This window comes from Lampetra fluviatilis, chromosome 25 (genome assembly GCF_964198595.1).
Source record: "Lampetra fluviatilis chromosome 25, kcLamFluv1.1, whole genome shotgun sequence".
In the NCBI taxonomy this organism is placed as follows: domain Eukaryota; kingdom Metazoa; phylum Chordata; class Hyperoartia; order Petromyzontiformes; family Petromyzontidae; genus Lampetra; species Lampetra fluviatilis.
Genome location: NC_136299.1, coordinates 1,440,816 through 1,464,524, shown reverse-complemented (window position 1 = coordinate 1,464,524; position 23,709 = coordinate 1,440,816). Strand labels below are relative to the sequence as shown.

Genomic DNA, 23,709 nt, shown 5'->3' with positions numbered 1-23,709 from the left:
TTGGTGACAGCACGGGCAGCCCCAGGCTGTTGGGGTCGACTTGAGGGTTCCGGTGATGCACCGCATCGCAGTGTTCAGTTGAACATCAACAAGCCGAGTGAGACTACTTCTGGTCTATACTGGTGCACGGTATTCGGAAACAGAGTACACGAGGGCCATCGTTGATGTCCGTAGCCCTGGTGCTGATGCTCCCCAGCTTGACCCTTGTTTTTTTGCCTTGGCGGCCACCTTTTACAGGTGGTCGTGGAAGGTTCACGTAAGTTGGAGTGGGGTCGTGTTGCACAGTGTTGCTGCAAAAGGTCAGAGTGCGCTTGGCGCTCCTATAATTATCAAGATGAAATGCAATGACTGTCGTTTTGCGAGGATTTGGCTTAAGCCTTCATTTCCGGAAATATCCCCCCATGGTGTTTAGGTCTTGTTTCAGAGTAGATTCGACGTCGTTGAAAGCGACTGCTTGCGTTCCCAGGGCAAGGTCATCCGCATGTTACAAATTTGTGTCGATGGTGATGCTTGATTTGTGGTCCAAGCGTTCATATGCTGTTGCTGCTGCGGCTGGCTCTGCACGCTTTGTTGAAACAGCGAGTGGAAGAAGGAACCGGCACCATACAGCAGCCATTTCCATGCAGAGGACAAAACTAGCCACTTTGGTTTATTGCTGAACATGATGATGTTTCCATGAGCGGAGTTTTCTGGGTGGCACCGGGCGGGGGCAACGCCCCGCCCAAACTGGACACCTTCATTCATACATTTTCAGGAGTTTACAATGAAGATTAAAAATAAATTAATTACATGCTCCCACGATTCATAATGTGATATTTCGTGTCACAAACTTGGAACCAGTCACAGTTATTAGCCGTATCTGCGAGCGGAGCATCGCCACAGGCCTTGGCCTCGTGACGTTGTCTCTGTGATACAGCAGTGAGCAAGTGAACGTGCTTGTCATTACTATTAATATTACTACATACAGAGCTGCTGCAGAACACATGTACATCAGTGATAGATTTCAAAGTGTGACTGCAAGTACCGTGCTTCCACCATCGAGGAGAAGCGTTCCCCCACTTGTAATGTACAGCAGCACTACGTCACTTATCCATGCTTGCTGCGGAAGGCGGTATCGACGGGCATGCGATGAGGTCGGGCATGCGATGAGGTCGGCTTTTGTAAACATCGTCATAAAATGGCAGTTACACGCCGTCATATTCACACAGGTCACCAGGCGAAAGGCAAAGTGCGTGACACACGGAGGAAAGATTCGCTGCGCTCATTAGTGAACGAACGGGGGGTTGAAGGACACACTTTCTGTTCTGGATGAGGTCACATTTGTGAACATGGAAAGCAAACGGCAGTTACACCGTCATGCGCAATTTCTGCAGCGAATGGGGGCGCTGTGGCGAGATGTTAACTACCCCGCCTAGTATATAGGAAGTCGTGGGTTCCATCCCGACCGTGACGCTTTTATATTTGGAATTGTCGTGTGGATTTTTTTCCGTGTACTACGATTTTTCCCTCCACAGTTAGAATCAACATCACTGGGTTTAGAGTATTTCGCTGCTGTAAATGTCCACGTGATGAGCCGCTTCGTTGAGCTATCATCTGTGCCCAGGTCGCTTCTGAAAAAGAGACGTACAGCTCAATGGGCCTTACCTGGTGAAATAAAAAATAGTTTAGTTTAGTTATACTTTATTTACTTTTCGGGCGGTTTTAGCTCGACTGGAAGCCAGCCCTGCCGTGCGACCTCAGATGCACCCGTGAGGCACCGATTGAATTTTTCATTCCATAGTGAACGACATTTTGCCGTAGCAACAGCAGCAGTGTTGGGTGCTGTGTTTAAGCCCTCTGATATCCACAAAGCGAACTGTGTGGATGCTATAGAGACAAAGTCACACCAAAGGGCGGTCGTTAGGTCTAGGCTGCTTAATCGGATGTTCTTTTTTTTTCAGGCCGTTAATTACTTATTAATTGTGAACCCGAGGTTCAGTTTCACACTCTTTGCTTGGGGTCAAATCGGCCCATCATCCCTCAGGGGGTCTATGAATTGGGTACCACCTTGTGGGAAGCCAAGAGACGTTGTATGCCCCCCCCCCTCCAGACTAATGTGGAATTTCCACCACTGATTCAGGGCCACCACCAATGAAGACTGAAGGTCCCGTTTGAACACACACAGAGAGAGACTTTGGCTCTTGACTCACACTGCCCGGGCTTGTTGTGGTGGGAAACAAAGGCACAAATTACTGGCTGAGTCTATATGTGGGGCTCTCTCCCCTTGTCATACAATGTGGTTACTGTGTCTATTGAGACCATGAGCTACGGAAATACCGACCCCCCCTCCCCAAGCCCCCAGACCCTCCAAACAACTCCCTGTCAAAGCCACTCCGCACCCCTCGCACCCATAATAACCTCCCACCCGCCCCCTGTCCGCTCTGTTCCACTCAAGCCCCACGTTTTCCTTTGAGGGATCCAGCAGCAGCAGCAGTAGCCGCTCGCCTTATAAGGCAGTCGTACGGGGCTCTTTTGGCCCGCATAACGCATTCCACACTTGCGCTTATTAACCAGCCTGGGAAGGTCTTTACTGCAAAAGAACCGCGGCCGTTTTTATATATTTTTTTGTTTTAAAGCGGCGCATATGTACGGCGCCTGAATTGCGCTCGGCCGTTTCGGCGCAGTATTTCTACGCGGCGCTACGGCATGGTCGCGGGGACGCCGTAAATTGAACGCGACGGGCGGCTCTCGCGAGTTAGAACGCGCACGCGACGCCGGGCGCTTCCCGCGCGGGGCCGCGACTCGTCTCGTGAGCAAGGCGCGGGCTCCTGGTCACTTAGCAAGGCACCGGTCCCATTGAAAATCGGCGGTTCCCAGTAGATGCCAATACTTTTGGGATGAATGCACCCTGGAGTTTGCCCGTACCCTGTAGACTCCCGCACCTCCGATGTGCACGGTTGGCGACGTACACAGATACGTACATGCTGTGGTGGTGCCTTATCTTACCTTAACGGAATTTATATCACGCTTTACAAATAATTAACAACGGTACAGCGTATGAATGTAATGGTGGAGAGGAGGTGAATAAAATAAATGACAGGAAGCAACGGGGGCGAATCTGCGATGATGCGTGAATTCAGTGACAGCGACATTGATGACAGTGAATGATGATGGATGGATTGAATGAACGGGGTTAATGAGTGAGAGCCGTGTAATGAGAATATGAAGAGGGAACAGGAACGGTGGAGGTGGTTATGAGGGGGAGATTAAGGGGGTCGTGGGGTGAGCTTTGGAAAATTAGTGAGTTTTGAGTGAGGAGTGGCAAACCAGTGAGCGAAGTTGACTGTGTAATGTGGCGTATAAGTTTGTGAAGCCACTTTTACCTTGTGTTATACATTACAAGCGCCCTGCTTTTAATTCGTCTAGACCACAGGTCAGCAACCAAAATAACAAGAAAATGCTCATTTTTGTTTGAATTCGGTAAAAAAAAATATATATTTTAAGAGCCGCAATTCACTGTGTGGTGAATACAAAGACAGCGGTGGTCCTTAGAAAACGACGTCACGAAGAGGTCACTTAGAGAGGTCACTTAGAGAGGTCACTTAGAGAGGTCACTTAGAGAGGTCACTTAGAGAGGTCACTTAGAGAGGTCACGTAACGAGCCGCCGCGTGCAGCACCGGAGTGGTAGGTTGCTGACCCCCTGGCCTGGACGTTTGAACCCCCAGTCGTAAAACGCCACCGTCGCTCCGGCGCAACACGTGGATGCGTCGCGGGAGCAGGAACGTCTGCGGTTCCGGTGATGACCCCGCAACACTATCGGACGGAGCCGCGATCCCCAACCGTGAATTTGCGTTCGTCTGAAGTGTGAGCACTTACCCATGCCTTGGACGGCAACATTGCATCACTGTTTCTACTTGCGTCCTGTTTATTAAACTCTGGAAACGCGACCAACTTTGGATAGCGTGTAGAGATTGACGAGGTTTTGTTTTGAGCAGTTAGATGTCACGCTGTATGTAAACTGGAAATGCGTATACACTGGGGCATCGTTGTTATCATTACGCCTGCTTACTCAGGAAAGCCTCACTCTCTCTTGTCATGGAGGGTCCTGCGAAATGCACGCAGTCGGCAGCGATAATCGCCACGTGCATATCCCCATCGAGAAATTTACCGTGTCATTTTTTTCAAGTTTGTAAAGTTTTGAGCCATGACCCCGGCGCACAATCACACAGCTACTCTTGCGAATGACATCACCAGGATCTTGAATGTTCAGCTGCGAAGTAGACGACACGCTATTTACGTGGTTAACACAGTCGCGGTAATAACCAGGGTGGCCGCTGAATTCGAACCGTCAATGTCTGCAACAAGCGGCGAACGCACCACCGCGACGCTGTAAACTATATATATATATTTTTTTTACTAAGTAAGGCCCACTGAGCTATATGGCTATTTTACAGAAGCGACCTAGGCACAAATGATAGCCAAACAAAGTGGCTTATCACGTGGACATTTATAGCAGCCAAATACTCAAAATGCACGATTCTAAATGTGAAGGGAAAAACCGGAGGACCCGGAGAAAAATCCACACGACCACGGGGAGAGAGACACGCAAACTCCAAATATGCAGGCGTCATCAGGGTCGGGATGGAACCCACGACTTCCTGCATGCCAGGAGTAATAGTGAACATCTCGCCACCACCCCATATTTAAAAAAATACATATATTCAAACATATATTATTTTAATTTGGATGTCGACATTATTTTGCGTGACGAGCAAAGGGAAGCACAGCAGCAGCGCTGCAATTTCACCGCGTTGCATAATTTACTTGCTGACGCGTGATTGGGTACCGGCCATTATGGTGGGACTACACGAGCGGAGTATTTGTATGCGACGTGGAATTTCACAACAATACAAAAATATGACACTCGGCTTCTCTTAACCTCGTGAAGTATAGGTGCCCGAACATGGCAATGAAAACGTTGGAAATGAAATCCGTGAGACGGTTTGCGTCTGCGAGGGAGTGCACTGCTGCCCTCTACAGACGCGAGCCCCTGGCGCGAGTTCAACCTGGCCGCAATGCGGCTGTCGTGAGTGAGGATTCTCAGTTGGGGCCCTGATTAATGCCACCCGGGTGACCTCACACGAAGGCCATCCGTGAATCGGCATTGGCACATTACGACGGGATGGCGATAGTTCTAAACATTGTAAATTCAAGTTAAACAAACTTGAGATGCGTGCCTTGTTGCCATTTGTGTGGAACGCTGGTTGATAATTTCCCATCTGGAGAGCAATGTTTATTCCACATGACCGCCACTTTCCTCCCCCGTGCTTCTGAATTGGCTGTGCTCCTTGTTTACGATGTCAAAAAGCTGTGCTTCGCTATCTTTGTAAACCCCCTACAGTCAGCGGGGCACAGATCATGTGAGGGCTCGGGCCCAAAGACAATGATCGCCCGTATAGCCTTGAACAGAATGTTGGGGCAAGCGCTGTAAGCGAGCAGCACCTATGCACGGCAGAACGACGCACGAGGGGGTGGGTGGCCAGCACCACACCCCTTTGTTCCCCCAGTTCTGTTTTTACACACCGCACCAGGTACTAATTTAATGCAGAGTCGACCTAGGGGAGGCCCAGGCCCAGTTCAGATAATTGTCACTGGTGACGGCCGTGAGCTGGAATCGAATTAGGGTCACCGGATTCATTGGGCAGTGAGCTAGCCGCTACGCTACCGCTTCCCGCGGGAGATATCACAAACACGCTTCCCATAGGCACAAGGCACTGCGTCCTACAACATGTTCCATGACACGAAGGTTTCGGAAAGCTCTCCAATGTTTTTTTATCTAGCTACGTGTTGTTCGGCACGATGTCCGACGTTTCCGAGCCACTTTCAATTCAGTTTAACACGTAGGCTTTCGCAACCAATATTATCCATAAGAGAGGTTTTTTCGGTTGGATCACGTAAATATAGACGTGTCATTAAACCCACCACCACCCGACACAGCCAATTATGTTTGTCACGACTTAAAGCTTTCGTAACTACAGGAATACATATTTTATGGGTCTTTCGGTAAAGCCACGTAGATAGAAAAATAATAAAAACACGTCGTGATATTTTTATTATTTTTCTATCTACGTGGCTTTACGGAAAGACCCATAGACTATGTTTGTCACGTAAACAAAACATTCCAATTCGTTATTCGTGCAGCACACCAGTCTGTGTAGAAGAGCGTATTAACCCATTAACCCAGACATTAACCCCCTCTGCCCTTCGCATAAGATTGGCTCACAAGTGACGACATAACATTTATCCCTCTAAGACCGATACGGGGATTTCTCCACAACTCTGGGTGGCGATTGATAATCTTAGTTGAAATTACTGGCGAAACGTCGTACTCGAATTGTAAATGTTGTGGGTTTATTCTCCAACACACAAGCGGTGTTCTTTACTAGAAAAGAATTGGCACGTTTTGTTTACGTGACAAACCTTACTAATTGGCTGTGTCAGGTGGTGGCGGGTTTAGTGACACATTTATATTTACACAATCTAATCCAATAAAAACTTCTTATGGACACTTTAAATTTGTTTATAACAAACTTCACCGCTGCATTGGGTGAAATAAGCAGGGCCCCAGGCCGACTCATTGAAAGGCAGTCAAACCCCTGGGGACAGGTGACACACGGGAATTCTGCTGTAGAGTCATAATGATAGGCCTGAATCCAGCCGCAGTTCGGACCGACGGACCGGACCCTGATCCATCAGTCGCACGCACATCATTTGCGTGTCGATTTGATGAACATGCGGGGAGAGTGTAGAGTGGCTCTGCACGTTGCAGGGTCTCTCTGTGTGTGAGCCGCTAGGCCAGGGGTCAGCAATCAAAATAACTACACGAAGAGGCATTTCTTTCAAATAACAGTAAAAAAACTCAATTCTTCAAGAGACGCAGTGGAAGCGGTGAATGAGCGAAATCCCTGGGTGGTAATCATCATCATAACAACACCGATGTCATTTACCTATCCAGGAAAAACCTCACTGAGCCACAAGGCTTTGCAGGGCCTTCAGCAGTGGGATGTTTGGCCCATTCCTTGGAGAGTTCTTTTTTGGAAGTGGGATGAACTCGCAGGAACCTGGGGGAAGAAAGCACCCAGGCAATCCTGGAGTTCGCACTCAATGTATTATTAGCATGGTTGGCGACGTGCGGTGCGGAAGACGTTCGACATACACACATCACGCAAATGTCCACCTAAATGGGTTCACGAACCCTCTTCTGGCCTAGGCTTCGCGAACGTTCATGTCGGCAGGATAGCAAGTCAGCCCCTGTGGTGCCATGAGTACCGGGTGCATGAACTCGGATTTCCGTGCTGTATTTATGACAGAACAGCAGTTTAGTGGGGGTAATTAATGAAAGACACCCTGACGACTGACGGTGAAACGTGGACACAACAAAGACAACCGCCGTAAGCCGCAATAGCCCCACCAAAACAATATTTTATCGCGTGTTTAACGCACGCGGCGCAGTGTTTACGCTTGACACGGCCGCGCGTAAACACGCGACGGTCGAGCGGCGAGTGCGGAGGGAGACGAATGCGAGCGGACCGCGCGCGACCGAATGAGCAGATTAGAAGGCGACGATGCACCCGTAAACACCGCTGGCAGCGGGCGTCCGTGGTGCGTGCGAGGGCACTCAGCCATCACCGCTCGCCCTATTTGGAGCTCTCTCTCCCACTCGCTGTTGACACCGCGGGGCACGGGCGCAGAGTGCACCGCAGGTGATCCACACAAGGGCCATTAACATTTGTTACCAGATAAGGGTCACTGAGCTATGTCGCGATGTTTCAGAAGTGACATGGCCACAAATGATAGCGCAACAAAGTGGCTTATCACGTGGATATTTACGGCAGCCAAATGCTCTGAACGCGTGTTGATTCTAAACGTGGATGGAAGAAACGGAAGGGGACCCGGAGAACAATCTACGCAACCAAGGGAAGGGAGAAATGCAAACTCGAAATATACAGCAGGCATCAGGGTCGGGATCGAACCCACGGCCTCCTGGATACCAGGCGAGGTGATCAACATCTCGCCGCTGCGAGATGTTGACTATGAACTGTAGCACAGGCATTGTATGTATGTATGTTGAACTTTCACACCGGTTTCGAGCCAACTACGCCCAGGATGCGTTCCTGAAAACCAGAACATGAATCGAAATTACTTAAATCGAAACAGACAGATGAGATGGTGCATTGTAACGTGGTGCGGAACCTCATAGAGTACGTGTACACATGGAAGAGACTATAGCCAGTCGTGGATGCTCAAGCTTGGGCGCCATCTGGCACCTGAATGTTGCCGTGCAGACTAAACAATGTTGGCTCTTTGCGGTGAAGTTCGTAAATCTCGAGTACGTCATGGCGAGGTACCACATTGTGTAAAGCCGTATCGGGTATCAGTAGTTTGAGTACGTTGGAGCGAAGGTACGTAGAGCGGGAGGGCATACATCGGGGTATTACTACAACAATTGGTCAACTGGTCACGTGGCACACGGTATTCACTCGCTCGCGTCGAGAGAGAACGACTCGGAGCCGCGAGGAGGAACCGCAAGCACATGGGTTGGCAGCGGCCGCGTGGTCGGCCGCTGCCCAAGCTCTGCGGTCCATATGAAGGTGCTGGCAGCCAACTAACGGGAGTTTACACGTGGGAGGGAAACCGCAGCGCCCCGAGAATACCCACGTGTGCGAGGGAGAAACACTCTATCCCGTACGGCCGCAGCAGGTGGAGCCCACAGTTTTGCTGTGTTGCATTGTCTTGGCGAGCCATGGCATAGCACCTCAACTCCCACAGAAGAGAGTTTCGTGGCATCTGTGCGGCGATCCACCAACCCTTCGCTGCTGCCTCCACAGCGCTGGGTCACGGCAGCCACTGCCACCGCCCACATAGCGCTGGGTCTGATCATCACTCCCCTCGTGTTCCGGTTATTATCTTCTCAATCTTTGCTGCTTCTCTCTCTCCGTTCCTCTTTCTTCTCCTTGTGCTCGATCCACGCTTTCGCTCTCTCTTCTTGCACCCCCCCCCCCTTCAGTGAAACAAACTTCCCCCTCCGCATGAAACAGTCACCTTCGCTCACGAAGTTTCCACCCCTCACTCAAAACGCTGTCTGATTGTTCACTAGCTCACCCTTAATCTCCGCCTCTCATAACCACCACCACCAGCACCGTGACTGCTCCCTCTTCATAGTCTCACGACATGGCTCTCACTCATTAACCCCGTTCATTCAATCCATCATCATCATTCACTGTCATCAACGTCGCTGTCACCGATGTCATGCATCATCGCAGATTCGCCCCCATTGCTTCTTCTCATCTATTTCATTCACCTCGTCTCCACCACCATCATCATCACAGCCATACGTTGTACCGTTGTTCATTCTCTGTAAAGTGCCTTGGTTAAGGCGCTTTATACATTCCGTTAAGATAATGTGAGATAAAAAGGTTTCAAGTTCATTCCCAAAACTGACAGAAATCAACGCGTCTCCTCCTCGTTTTCCACGGTGGCATGGGCCCCTGGAGACTAACGAAGATGTGCCTACATTTCCCGATAAGAAAAAAGAAACATCCTCATATCATGGATAGAAATCCTCTCTTGAGTAGGGAAGGGCGGGGAACCATCGTATTGAGAATACAATGCCTTATTGTACATAACAGGCGTCTAATTGCGTCCCAGTGCGTCGCGACAGCAGCTTCCATCTGTTTGCTGATGTAAGGGTCAGTTGACACCCTGGATACCGTTGCAAACAACAAGGTGTCACGTCTCAAGGGAAAAGCAGATGTCCAAATGATGGGCCACTTTGTTGGGCTGTCACTTGTGGCCAGGTTGCTTCTGAAAAATAAGTGAATGCCTCAGTGGGCTTTGCCTGGTAGGATGGGGATGGTTTAATTTTATTTGTATGTTTTGGGTGATTCGTTTACCTTTCTTGTGCTTTGCACTCTGATCGTGTTTTGTATTGTTTGTTGTTGTAACATTCTTAACTGGTGCCCCAACTAGACATCTGTGAAAAAATTGCTTTATAGCTCATCGGATTCCTCCTGCAGTATAAATTAATATTCCGTTTCTGATCTAAATCTCCGTAAACTGTGTCGAATAGGAACAGTGGCGCTCCGTGTTGAGACATTAGTGGCAGGCGCCTTAAAAATAAATGTCAATTATCTATTTTTATTATTACGTTACCTTCTACAGATACCCGAACGTCCGCGTCCACAACTTCACCACAAGCTGGAGAGACGGCCTCGCGTTCAACGCCCTGATTCACAAGCACAGGTAACCGCTGATTCACAAGCACAGGTAACCGCTGATTCACAAGCACAGGTAACCGCTGATTCACAAGCACAGGTAACCGCTGATTCACAAGCACAGGTAACCGCTGATTCACAAGCACAGGTAACCGCTGATTCACAAGCACAGGTAACCGCTGATTCACAAGCACAGGTAACCGCTGATTCACAAGCACAGGTAACCGCTGATTCACAAGCACAGGTAACCGCTGATTCACAAGCACAGGTAACCGCTGATTCACAAGCACAGGTAACCGCTGATTCACAAGCACAGGTAACCGCTGATTCACAAGCACAGGTAACCGCTGATTCACAAGCACAGGTAACCGCTGATTCACAAGCACAGGTAACCGCTGCTTCACAAGCACAGGTAACCGCTGATTCACAAGCACAGGTAACCGATGATTCACAAACACAGGTAACCGCTGATTCACAAGCACAGGTAACCGCTGATTCACAAGCACAGGTAACCGCTGATTCACAAGCACAGGTAACCGCTGATTCACAAGCACAGGTAACCGCTGATTCACAAGCACAGGTAACCGCTGATTCACAAGCACAGGTAACCGCTGATTCACAAGCACAGGTAACCGCTGATTCACAAGCACAGGTAACCGCTGATTCACAAGCACAGGTAACCGCTGATTCACAAGCACAGGTAACCGCTGATTCACAAGCACAGGTAACCGCTGATTCACAAGCACAGGTAACCGCTGATTCACAAGCACAGGTATCGCGACGATGTGGCCTGAGTCTCGCGATGGGCGACGAGGTCCCCCGCCCTTTCTCTCTCTCTCGTCCTGATGACGATGACCCATCGCGCGTTCAAACAACCGCAGGCACGGCTGCCCTCGCCGGCGGTCCCCCGGTGACGGTGACCTCTGACCGCATGGTCCGCACGTTGCTGGCGGGGCACCTTGTATGGCGGGCGCTTGGGACTGGTGGGAACAGCAGCGGCCGTGGCTTCCCAGCAGCGGAGTTGGCACGACGTGAACAGCGACGTTACGTCGGGAGGAACTATTTAAACGCGCAAATCATCAATCAGCGGCGGCCAGGCAGGCCGGCTGGCTCTTTACGCAGATAGTCGAGGTGGCTTGGGGCTGCCTGGCAGAGGAGTCCATGTATGGCGTTTTGAATGAAACAAATCGAAACTCCAACACATTGGCAGGCTTAATGCCGCTGTGTTGTGTTGGTCTACTGGTGTGTATGTTGTATATCCGTGTGTTGAACTTCTTTGGCACCGTACGTAGCCAACTGTGCAAATCGGAGGTGCGGGGCAAATGAATGAGATTTCATTCTGATGCTGCTTGCGCCTTGCGTCTGTGTATCTTTATTGAAATAATGGATATATGAAAATTGGGGCAAAATATGAATGCGCTAAAATATATCATAAATAATATTGTCCGTTATTAGTTTACCGTCGCATAGCGCACCATTGCATCGTTGTCGTATCTCGCGTGCGTTTCAGCATCGTTTGCTCGGCGCGTGTCTCTCCGATCCCGAGATTCAGGCCGTGCACCGCGTGGGGAGCTTTTGTGTTCTAATACGGAACGCATCCAACGTAGAGCAAAGCCGCTATCTGTGGCGATGGTGGCGACCAATGTCCTCCGCTTCATACAGGCCGGACCTCATCGACTTTGATGCCCTGGACCCCGCGGACCCCTACGGCAACATGCAGACGGCCTTCAACGTGGCCGAGCAGAAGCTGGGGCTGACGCAGCTGCTGGACGCAGAGGGTGGGCGCTCCCCCTGCCCCGTCGCACACCCCCTGCCCTGTCCCACAGCCCCTGCCCTGTCCCACACCCCCTGCCCCGTCCCACACTCCCTGCCCCGTCCCACTCCCCCTGCCCCGTCCCACCCCCCCTGCCCTGTCCCATGCCCCCTGCCCTGTCCCACGCCTCCTGCCCTGTCCCACTCCCCCTGCCCCGTCCCACCCCCCCTGCCCTGTCCCACACCCCCTGCCCTGTCCCACTCCCCCTGCCCCGTCCCACCCCCCTGCCCTGTCCCACGCCCCCTGCCCTGTCTCACTCCCCCTGCCCTGTCCCACACCCCCTGCCCTGTCCCACTCCCCTTGCCCTGTCCCACTCCCCCTGCCCCGTCCCACTCCCCCTGCCCTGTCCCACACCCCCTGCCCCGTCCCACAGCCCCTGCCCTGTCCCACTCCGCCTGCCCCGTCCCACAGCCCCTGCCCTGTCCCACTCCCCCTGCCCCGTCCCACTCCCCCTGCCCTGTCCCACTCCCCCTGCCCTGTCCCACACCCCCTGCCCTGTCCCACACCCCCTGCCCTGTCCCACTCCCCCTGCCCTGTCCCACTCCCCCTGCCCCGTCCCACAGCCCCTGCCCCGTCCCACTCCCCCTGCCCTGTCCCACTCCCCCTGCCCCGTCCCACACCCCCTGCCCCGTCCCACAGCCCCTGCCCCGTCCCACTCCCCCTGCCCTGTCCCACTCCCCCTGCCCCGTCCCACACCCCCTGCCCCGTCCCACTCCCCTGCCCTGTCCCACGCCCCCTGCCCTGTCCCACGCCCCCTGCCCTGTCCCACGCCCCCTGCCCCGTCCCACTCCCCCTGCCCCGTCCCACCCCCCCTGCCCTGTCCCACTCCCCCTGCCCCGTCCCACTCCCCCTGCCCTGTCCCACACCCCCTGCCCCGTCCCACAGCCCCTGCCCTGTCCCACTCCCCCTGCCCCGTCCCACAGCCCCTGCCCTGTCCCACTCCCCCTGCCCCGTCCCACAGCCCCTGCCCCGTCCCACTCCCCCTGCCCCGTCCCACACCCCCTGCCCTGTCCCACTCCCCCTGCCCTGTCCCACACCCCCTGCCCTGTCCCACTCCCCCTGCCCCGTCCCACTCCCCCTGCCCTGTCCCACTCCCCCTGCCCCGTCCCACAGCCCCTGCCCCGTCCCACAGCCCCTCCCCCGTCCCACTCCCCCTGCCCCGTCCCACTCCCCCTGCCCCGTCCCACTCCCCCTGCCCCGTCCCACAGCCCCTGCCCCGTCCCACTCCCCCTGCCCCGTCCCACTCCCCCTGCCCCATCCCACAGCCCCTGCCCCGTCCCACAGCCCCTGCCCTGGTGGCCACCCACCCCTTCCAGTGCCATTGACAGCCTTCATAGGTGCTGCTCGCTTAACAGCATTTGCCCCAACAGTCTGTTAAGGCTACACGGGGGGGTGGGGGTGGGTCTCAGTATCTTTGTATCCCTGCTGTGTACAACCCTGTGTGAGCCGCGGTGCGTTCCGTGCCATCTCTCTGCGCGTGGCGCGCAGACATTGCGGTGGAGCACCCGGACGAGAAGTCGGTCATCACCTACGTGGTCACCTACTACCACTACTTCTCCAAGATGAAGGCGCTGGCCGTGGAGGGCAAGCGCATTGGCAAGGTGTGCCCCGCTGAGCTTTGCGCGTGACCGACGGTGCCAACCCGTGCAGCCCGACTCGGCGGGCACAGCGGGCAATAGCGCGTGTCTTTAAATTCAGCTTCTCTGCAGAGGCAAAGGAGCCTGTTTATCGTAATTATTTTGTTGTTGTTGCTGTTGTGACGAGTGGGTTTTTTTATGAGAAGGTTTTTGTCTCTTGCCCAAATAGTTTTGCTTGTGGTGTAACTACCCATAGGCCTACTCGTCATCAGACGTTTTTTTGGAAAATGCCATTCTCATCGGGCCCCACCCATGGTGTAAAGATTGCAGTCGACAACTCGTATTATCCACTCCATCGCTCTGGCCTGTGTGCTACGAAGCTGGGCCCTTGCCCGAAATGTCGTCTATTTTATATCGTTTCTTTTTAAAGCCACTCGGCGTTACTGACGAATGTGGCGAACTTTATTGTTTTCTTCATTAAGTCGAGCTTGGGTGCAGATCGAGCGGAAACGATAGCCGCTCTCCTGGGTTGGTTAATCATGCTCCGTGCACTGGGACTCACTCGGACTACTCCCTGATGCACCTCAAAAACATTCCTCCGTTACCAAGCACGCGCATCGGCACCCTGGTGTGCATGTGTCCGGCACGTGCACACGCTCGCTACGCTGCGGTACTGGTTCTTTTGGGGTTGCATGCAATTGCATGGGATTGCATGGGATTGCATGGGATTGCATGGGATTGCGTGGGATTGCGTGGGATTGCGCGAGCAGCAAACCTTCGAGCGTTACATCAGGCCGATTTGCAGGGGGAATATTGAGAAGGTGCTGATACGTGTTAACAATCTGTGTGTAAACGTGGATTCATTGCAGGCGCTAGGTGACTTGTTGAATCACAGGACCACGAGGGGTGGTGGCAGTTGGAGTGATCTTCATCCAGCAGTGGATAGGTCATGGCTGATGATAATGAAAAAAACCATCCTATTGTATCCACTATTTTGGAACAAAAAAATATTTAAATCAAATGCACGTGAATGATCGTGAATGCATATACAGCAGGGCAGAATAAACTCGATTACCGGGAAATTGTTTTGCACTCGATACACGGTACTATATTGTACACAACGAACCTTAACATTCACGTACACTTGCCATATCACGGGTGTGTTGAAGTATTCAATGTACGAGTTCTATGATGATCCAATAAACGTGTGGCACGAAGAAGACACAGCGGATGCATTGAGGAGCTGAGATAATCAACAGTTCCACTCTGCGCACCGCCGTGAGTGAGAATGCAGCATCAGGGGTCCGGCGCCATTCGTCAACCAGCGGAAATCCATCGCAGTTTTAGAAAAAAAAAACTGAAAATTAGAAATGTCCCAGGACACGACGGATTTGCTACCGCTGGTTGCAGCGAAAACACGCGGTTCTAATGATAGCATAGGCCAGGGGTCGGCAACCAAAATAACAAGAAGAGCCATTTCTTTCCAATTCGGTACAAAATTCAGTATTTCAAGAGCCGCAATGCATCTGAGTACATACTGTACATACGTACATATCGTCAAGAAGCAGCCCGTAAAGAGCCGCATGCGGCTCCGGAGCCGTAGGTTGCCGACCCCTGGCATAGGCCATCCAAAGTATGCATCGATATCAGGCTATTCTTATCACAATCTTTCAAGGAAATTTGCCAAGAAAATTGTAATATCACCCAATGACTGTTATCTGTTTTAAACAGGCTCTTTCATAAAGTACGATGCTAACTCCGCTTTTGTATGTTTATGACGGTCGATTGTATGTCTACGAATAACTTTATGCAGTTAAACAACTTTGAATGCTTTTCCACGTGACCGTCGTATAGTTAGATCGCCAAATATGCAAGAAAAATAACTATATGAATATTTTAATATACTTGTCAATGTTATATACACTGTGAGTGGACGTCAGCCCCACGTAGCCACAGAGCCATGTGACAGCCTCATTCTCCTCCTCCTCCAGCACGTGCAGGGCAACAACCGCCCGTGGCACGCCCTGACGCAACTTCGCGGCCGGAGACGATGGTGCGCCACAGTCTCTCACTGCTCCTAATTGAGACGTTGCTCGTCTTCGGCAGGGGGAGCATCACGTTGCGCGGCGGCTCCTCTCTCGCGTGACGGCGGCGTTTCTTTGTTTGAACACTTTCCAGGTGCTGGAGAGCGCCATGGAGACCGACCAGATGATCGAGAAGTACGACAGCCTGGCCTCGGATCTCCTCGACTGGATCGAGCAGACCATCGCCATCCTCAACAACCGCACCTTCGCCAACTCTCTGACGGGCGTGCAGCAGCAGCTGCAGGCGTTCAGCTCCTACCGCACCGTGGAGAAGCCGGCCAAGTACGGCAGCAGCATTGGCAGCGGCACTCGCACGGGAGCACGCGGACGCGCTCGCACACACACGTGATACTGTAATGACCACGGCGCTATCCGATTAGCACGATTGGCTACGTCTGGGGCTGCCACCCGTCTGGATTTGAATCCAGGAAACCTCTGGAACCTGTGGGTGGCCCTGGGTGAAATGTTTAGCTCTTGAAAGCTAGCGGCATGACTTATCTTGTTGAGATTTCTTTTGAAAGGATGAACTTTGAATTATAATGACCGTAAATTACGCAGACCACAAATGATAGCTTGTCGTGTGCAGATTTATTAGCAGCCAAATACTCTAAACGCGTGTTGATTTTAAATGTGGTGGGGAAAAACTGGAGGGCCCGGAAAAAAATCCACACGACCACGGGGAGAACATGCAGACTCCAAATATACAGTTGTCAGGATCAAGATCGAACCCACGACCTCCTGTGAACCAGGCGAGGTAGTTAACATCTCGCCACCGTGGCACCCTCACGGTCACAGACAGGGCACGGCTTCCTTCCATCACCGTGTGTCTCCCCCGTGCCGTCGTCCAGGTTTACAGAGAAGGGAAACCTGGAAGTGCTGCTGTTCACCATCCAGAGCAGGATGCGTGCCAACAACCAGAAGGTTTTCCTGCCGGGAGAGGGCAAGCTCATCTCCGAGATCAACAAGGTGAGCGAGCGTAGTGCACGTGGAGTTCTGATGGTAATATACACCGTTCGCTTTTACAGAGTCAGAATATGTATTTGCACACGAGGAATCCGGTGAGCTACCGAGCCCTTTTTCACCGATGTCAATGTAGTTTACGAGTCAAGCCAACACCTGTCTGGATTTCCCCACACAGCATCAACGACAATCCATCAGTCCAAGATTTGTAATGTGCGGCCGTGTTCAGCAACAAGCTGAGACGGAGGTGTGGATGGCACAGAGAATAATTGAACTCAACAGAAAACGAGAGGTCTGGCTTTTAGACCGATCTTAAAAGCGCCGCTCGTCACGGCTGCGCGTACTTTAGTTGGTGACTGTCCTGGACCGATGAGCGCGGTTGGCTATGTGTAATAAACGACTGGACCACGATGTCTGGCTCAGTGTCCTTTATTATTCGGTTCGTGCTGTACACCCACACGGCTGTCTTTACTCTGTAGCTTCTCCACGGTGCTGACTCCAATGTCGGCCCGATCCACAACAGCAGCTCCGCTGCTGTTTCTCTCACACAGCCCCCCTTGGCTGTACTCTCTGCTGCTCTTCTCCCTCCGCAGCTCTCACAGCTTCTTGCTCTCTCTCTCTCTCTCCGCAGCTCCTCCTGGCAGCCACACCGCTGCCTCTAACAAGCAGCCCCCTCTCTCTCTCTCTCCGCAGCTCCTCCTGGCAGCCACACCGCTGCCTCTAACACGCAGCCCTCCTGGCTGTCTCCTCCCCAGCTGCACACCGCTCCGCAGCTTCCTCTTATCTTCGGGGTTGGCTCCCGATCGCCGTCGGCGCCCCCCCTCTCCACACTTGCCCGCGTGGCCTCACTCTTTTCCGCTCACACCCCGACTACCTTCCCCTTCCGGTTTACCCGCTTAAAGCCCCGAACCTTACCCCCACGTCACATGACTCCACCCCCCGTGACGTCACCTCCGGAAGGTCGCTTACGCCCGCATTACACCACCCTCCCCCGTAAAAAAATCCCAGCCGACCTCGGCTGACCAATAGCAAATCGTAATGCGGCGAACCGAGCTTCCCCCCCTAAAGGACACTAAGCATATAATGTAACAGCAAGAACAACAACAACGCAATCAACATCAACGATCGTACAAAAGCATGCAATAAATACAACTGTAAGAAAAAAATAACAAGACAGCAACAATCAACGAAACGTAAGCGATTTGGAACGTGTGCGGGTCGCCGGCCCGTCCCGGACGGTCGGCGGCCCACTCGCAGAACGGGAACGCGATGAAAGTCGAGGAACGACAGGGGGTAATCCCCCTGTCGCAGCTGGAAGTCCACCGCCGTCCCGTGTCTCTAAAGAGTTAGTCTTGGGCTTGTCCTGTGACCGTGCCCGCAGCTGGGTCGGAAGGGCTGCAGGGCTCGAAGGTCCCGCAGACCTGGCAGGCGTCCTCCGAGCAGGGCCCCTCGTCCCCCGTAATGTCACGGCCGGCCTGTCTGGAACAGGTACGACAGGCGCTCTAGCGAGATCAATGGACGCAGGCAGGGGAGAGTCAGCAGCAACAGACCCCGGCAAGGCAATATTGGGGGATGACGCATCATGTAAGGGAGCAACATATGGTTTCAAGCGCGACGTATGCACAACCCAGCGACGAGACCCAATCTGGACGCGTGCCGTCTGTGGGTTGGGAACCGCAATGAGGCGTACGGGACCATGCCAGGGTTTGTGCAATTTCGGCGAGGTCCCCGGACGTACCTGTGGACAATGAAGCCAGGCTAGGTCCCCAACCTTCCAAGGGCACTCCCCCTCAGACCGTCGCGCATATCGCTCGTTCCGGGCCTGGGCTTTGGCCGTAGCCACGCGGGCATTCTCCCGCGCCTCCGTGACTCGGCGAACCGTGTCCTGGATGTATTCAGGAAGTGGTTTCCGAGGTCCCTTCACCCCAGTTCCCAATTGCACATCCACCGGCGGCACGTTTTCCCGACCATACATAAGGTAAAACGGCGAATATCCTGTAGCCGCATGAGGCGTCATCCTGTACGCCGAAAGCACCCCGGGGATGTGCAGATCCCAATCTGATTGTTGTTCACTCACGGTATGGCAAAGCATGGCAGACAATGTCCTGTTCAGCCGTTCAACCATACCATCCGTCTGCGGATGGTATGGGGATGTCCGTACTTTCTTAGTCCCAAGGCCCGCGCACACTTCCGCCAATAATTTAGAAGAGAAATTCCTGCCCTGGTCCGTGAGGAGTCTCTCAGGCGCCCCCTTATCCATAATATACCCAAACAAAAAGGCGTCGGTAATGGCCGCGGCCGACTGATCGGGCAACGGCCAGGCCATCGGCCAACGGGAGAGGTACTCAACCCCTACCAGCAAATATTTATTACCCCTCGCCGATGGTGGAAAAGGTCCCAATATGTCCAGTGCCACCAATTCATTGACTCGAGACACCTGAATCGACTGGAGAGGCGGCACGTAAGGATGTTTCGGTGGCTTACGTTGTGCACACGCAGGGCACGCGCGCACGTGCCCTACGACATCTGTCGCCATGCCGTGCCAAAAATAATGACGTTGCAACGTCAACAAGGTCTTCTGCACCCCTAAATGTAAGAGAGTGTCACAATGGAGGGTTCTAATCAACTCGAACCGCAAGGACGTTGGTACCACCAGGCGCCAACGTTCCTGGAACCCCTCCCGCCACATAAGCAGACCATCTCGGAGAGCGGTTTGCGGCCCCACAGCCGTACTCGGACTCCCATTGTCCTTAGCAGACCGCTTCCGCAAGGACACCAATGACTCATCCATCATCTGTTCCCGGATCCAGACAGACCGCGGCAGATTCAAAACCCCGTCAGCCGGTCCCGGTTCCATCGGAGTGTCCGACTTCTCGACGGCCAGCGTGAGCGGCTGAGGGGGGTTTGGAATCGGCGAACACCTATGCGTCCCCGACTTACATTTACAAGGGCCGCGCCGCGGTAATCTGGAAAGTGCGTCAGCGTTCGCATGGCGCACACCCTTCCGATGTTGAATTTGGAAGGAAAATTCCTGTAGCGTGTCCAACCAACGTGCCAACTGTCCGGATGGCTGGTCAATTTTAAGGGCATATTGCAAGGCCGCATGATCCGTACGCACAATAAAAGAACGACCGTAGAGGTATGGTCGAAATTGCCGTAGGAAAAAAACAACCGCCAATAGTTCTCTGCGAGTGACACAGTAGCGGGTTTCCGCAGGAGACAAGACTCGGCTACCATACGCCACGACACGCTCTACACCCCCTTTAGACTGTGATAACACCGCCCCAATACCTGTGTCACTCGCGTCCGTATCAAGAATGAATGGGTGATCGAAATCGGGATAATCCAATGTTGGGGCCGTGGCCAATAGATCACGCAGACTCCGAAAGGCCGCCTCCTCCGGCTGTCCCCAAACAAACTTCCGTCCTTTACCCGTAAGGAGATGCAAAGGCCTCGCAATCGTCGCAAAACCCGGCACGAATCTTCGGTAATACGAGGCAAATCCCAAAAACCGCCGAACATCCCCCACGGTGGCCGGAGTCGGCCAATCCCGGACGCACGCCGTCTTTTCCGGATCCGTGGACACTCCCTCAGCGCTCACAATGTGCCCCAAATAGCGGACGGACCGTTGCAGTAGGTGACATTTCTTTGGTTTGAATTTCAATTTGGCAGAACGCATCCTCGTAAACACTGTCTCCAGCCGCGTCAAATGTTCATCGAATGTGCGGCTGAAGACAATGATATCGTCCAAATATATAAGACATGTCTCCCACTGCAACCCCGTCAAAACGAGCTCCATCAATCTTTGAAATGTAGCAGGGGCCGCATTCAATCCCATCGGGAGACAGTTGAATTGAAATAACCCCTGAGGCGTACGGAATGCGGTTTTCTCCCGTGAGGACTCGTCAAGGGGAAGCTGCCAAAATCCCGAAGAGAGGTCCAGTGTGGAAAAGAACTTAGCCCCCGACAATGCGTCGAGGGAGTCATCCATACGCGGCAGAGGGTACGCATCTGCCACCGATATCTTATTCAATTTGCGGAAATCAACACAAAATCGCAATTTGCCATCCTTCTTCTTAACCAAGACGACTGGAGCGCCCCATGGGCTGTTAGATGGCGATATAATGTCCGCAGCCAACATGTCTTCCACTGCCCCCCGTACGTGTTCTCGCTCCGCAGGACTCATCCGATGCGAATTTAATCGAATAGGGGCAGCATCGCCCGTCTCAATGTGATGGTAAAGCAAGGAAGTGCGGCCCAAATCCAAATCATCGGAGCTGAACACATCGGAATATGTCAACAACAATTTACGCAGCGCACCACGTTGCTCCATGGACAGGGAAGAATTTTCGTCACATAATTGAGCAACCCAACGATCATCCGAACTCCTTGGCTCGGAAACCCCAGCAACAACTCCCCGGCTATGTGGACAATCATGGGTCGCAAACGCCGTAGTGGCATGTGCCACAACCGTACCGGCCGGGACACGGACGTTTTCTCCCCCCGCATTAAGCACCTGTAAAAACGGTAATTGATCCGGCCGGACGATGGTCTGTGCCCCCACTAACGCCAACCCGGTTGTTATCGTGGCGGACGGTGACAACAAGACCCCTACTGCTCCTAGCCGATCAGGCAGGGGCTTCCGATACCGCAAGGGTATAAGCATCTGTGTACCAGGTGGGATGTCCACAGATGCGACGGACAGCGCCTGCACTTGTACGGCCGAAGCAGGTCGCCCCCAGGGCGACGGCAGAAACGAGATTTGACGGCCCCCCGGCAGTTCAATACAATTCTCATTGATTTTGATCAAAATGGGCATCTTAGCCAAAAAATCGGTGCCTAACAAACAAGGAACCGCCAAAGATCTCGATATCAACACAACACCCGAGGCCGACACATCCCCAATAGATATCTTAGCATCCACCTGACCCACGATGCCCATGCTACCCCCGTTCGCAGCGACGCACGACCCATAAACCGGACGCACAGCCCCCGACGGAATGCCCAACAGATGGAAAATGACATCCGATATAATAGTCGCAGACGCCCCCGAGTCGACCAAAATGCGCACGTCCACACCTTGTATGGACCCCGGTACAGTGGACGAACCCGTAGCGGCCGCGACAACTCTCCGTGCCAATTTGCGCCACTGCGTAACTGAATGACAAGGCCCCGTCGATGGCCTTTCTTTAACAACAACAATAGGATCGCGCAACACAGGTGGTGGGTGAGGTGGAAAGCCTTGCCGAGTGTCTGGTGCGTGCCGACATGCCTGTTTCGGAGGATCTTTAGCCGACTTGACCGGTGCCGAGGCCTCCTGCTGCGGCGGAGCCGGGAAGCGGGCCCAGCAGTCTCTGGCGTAGTGGCCCCTACGCCCGCAGCGGAAACATTCGGCCTCGTTGCGCCGAAGCGCAGGCCTCGCCTCCTGACGGCCCCGTTCTGGTAGCACCGCGCGCGGTCTCGGCCCGCCGCGTCCCGTCCATGGAGCGGAGGCGGCCGTCAGTTGTTGAGGGCCCCGGTCATCCGGAACATAGACGGCCTGCGCAGGGTTCCATCCCAGCGCATCCCCATCTTTGACGGGCCCCCCCGTCCACGCCGTCACTTGTTTCCAGCGACGGAGGTTGAATTGCGCATCGAGACACTTAGCAGCCATCCGGGAAGTTAGCTTCTCATGCCCACACACAGGCATGGGGATCCCTAGATCCCGAGACAGCTCCAACATTTTCCCTAATATGAGAGGCTCAAGCAGGTCCTGTGGCGTCTCAGGATAAGCTGCCATGGCCAGCTCCAGCACCGCACCCCTGAACGCCACGGGCGACTCCTCTGGTGCTCGTTGTCGTTGAGCGAATCGCCGATGCGCATCATCTGGTGGCTCATAAGCATCGCCATTTCTTGAAAAACACCACATAAAGTTGCCTTCTTATCGGTCGCTATGGAACGGAAGAATCGGACAGATTCGTCGTCCAGGAGAGTCGGCAACACCTCCAAAGCCTCCGCATCGGTCCATCTTGCTGTGCGTACCGCCGCCAAGAAGCGGCAGGCGAACGCGCTCCAGTCCCCACCGACGGAAAATTCTTTAACTGTTGTAAGGTGGCGACTCCGACTCCTCTTCCCGTCGTCTTCCAATGGTGGTGGTTGTGATGGCAAATTCAAAATGGCGTCGGCCCGCGGCGTGGCCAAGATGGCGGTTTGGCGCCACGGAGCGCGCAAAATGGCGGCCTCTTGCCGCGTGGGCAATGGCGGCGGCAGGACAGGCAACGTGGCGGCCCGCGGAGCACCACTTGCATCATCCATCGTCCCTGGCGCGACGAGATGGCATAGATGCGCCAGGACGTCCTTAAGTGCCTCCAGTTGTACCGCCATCGCTTGCCATCGTTGATCCGCGTCTGATGATGTCGACGGACCCGCCACCGCGCCAACATCCTCCACTCCCGTTCCCGTGGTCGCCTCAGCCGGGCTCTCCTCCACCACCCCAACAGGATCCGCGGTTGGAGGGAGTTCGTCGTCGTCGGACGAAGAAGCCGATGCAGGCGCCGGATTAACTTTCTTCCTCACTTGTTTCGACATGCCGTTGCACTTCCGACACCAGTGTAATAAACGACTGGACCACGATGTCTGGCTCAGTGTCCTTTATTATTCGGTTCGTGCTGTACACCCACACGGCTGTCTTTACTCTGTAGCTTCTCCACGGTGCTGACTCCAATGTCGGCCCGATCCACAACAGCAGCTCCGCTGCTGTTTCTCTCACACAGCCCCCCTTGGCTGTACTCTCTGCTGCTCTTCTCCCTCCGCAGCTCTCACAGCTTCTTGCTCTCTCTCTCTCTCTCCGCAGCTCCTCCTGGCAGCCACACCGCTGCCTCTAACAAGCAGCCCCCTCTCTCTCTCTCTCCGCAGCTCCTCCTGGCAGCCACACCGCTGCCTCTAACACGCAGCCCTCCTGGCTGTCTCCTCCCCAGCTGCACACCGCTCCGCAGCTTCCTCTTATCTTCGGGGTTGGCTCCCGATCGCCGTCGGCGCCCCC

General features: G+C 53.6%; 1 protein-coding gene across 1 annotated transcript in view; it reads left to right on the top strand.

Annotated features, from left to right (window-relative positions):
- Positions 1 to 23,709, top strand: part of LOC144941604 (spectrin beta chain, non-erythrocytic 1-like) — a 168,518-nt gene that overhangs the window by 97,337 nt on the left and 47,472 nt on the right. The window contains exons 7-11 of the mRNA XM_078867924.1: positions 10,202 to 10,282; positions 11,917 to 12,032; positions 13,556 to 13,668; positions 15,823 to 16,010; positions 16,577 to 16,694. Of these exons, the coding sequence (XP_078724050.1) occupies positions 10,202 to 10,282; positions 11,917 to 12,032; positions 13,556 to 13,668; positions 15,823 to 16,010; positions 16,577 to 16,694 (616 nt within the window). The remainder of the gene's footprint in view (positions 1 to 10,201; positions 10,283 to 11,916; positions 12,033 to 13,555; positions 13,669 to 15,822; positions 16,011 to 16,576; positions 16,695 to 23,709) is intronic.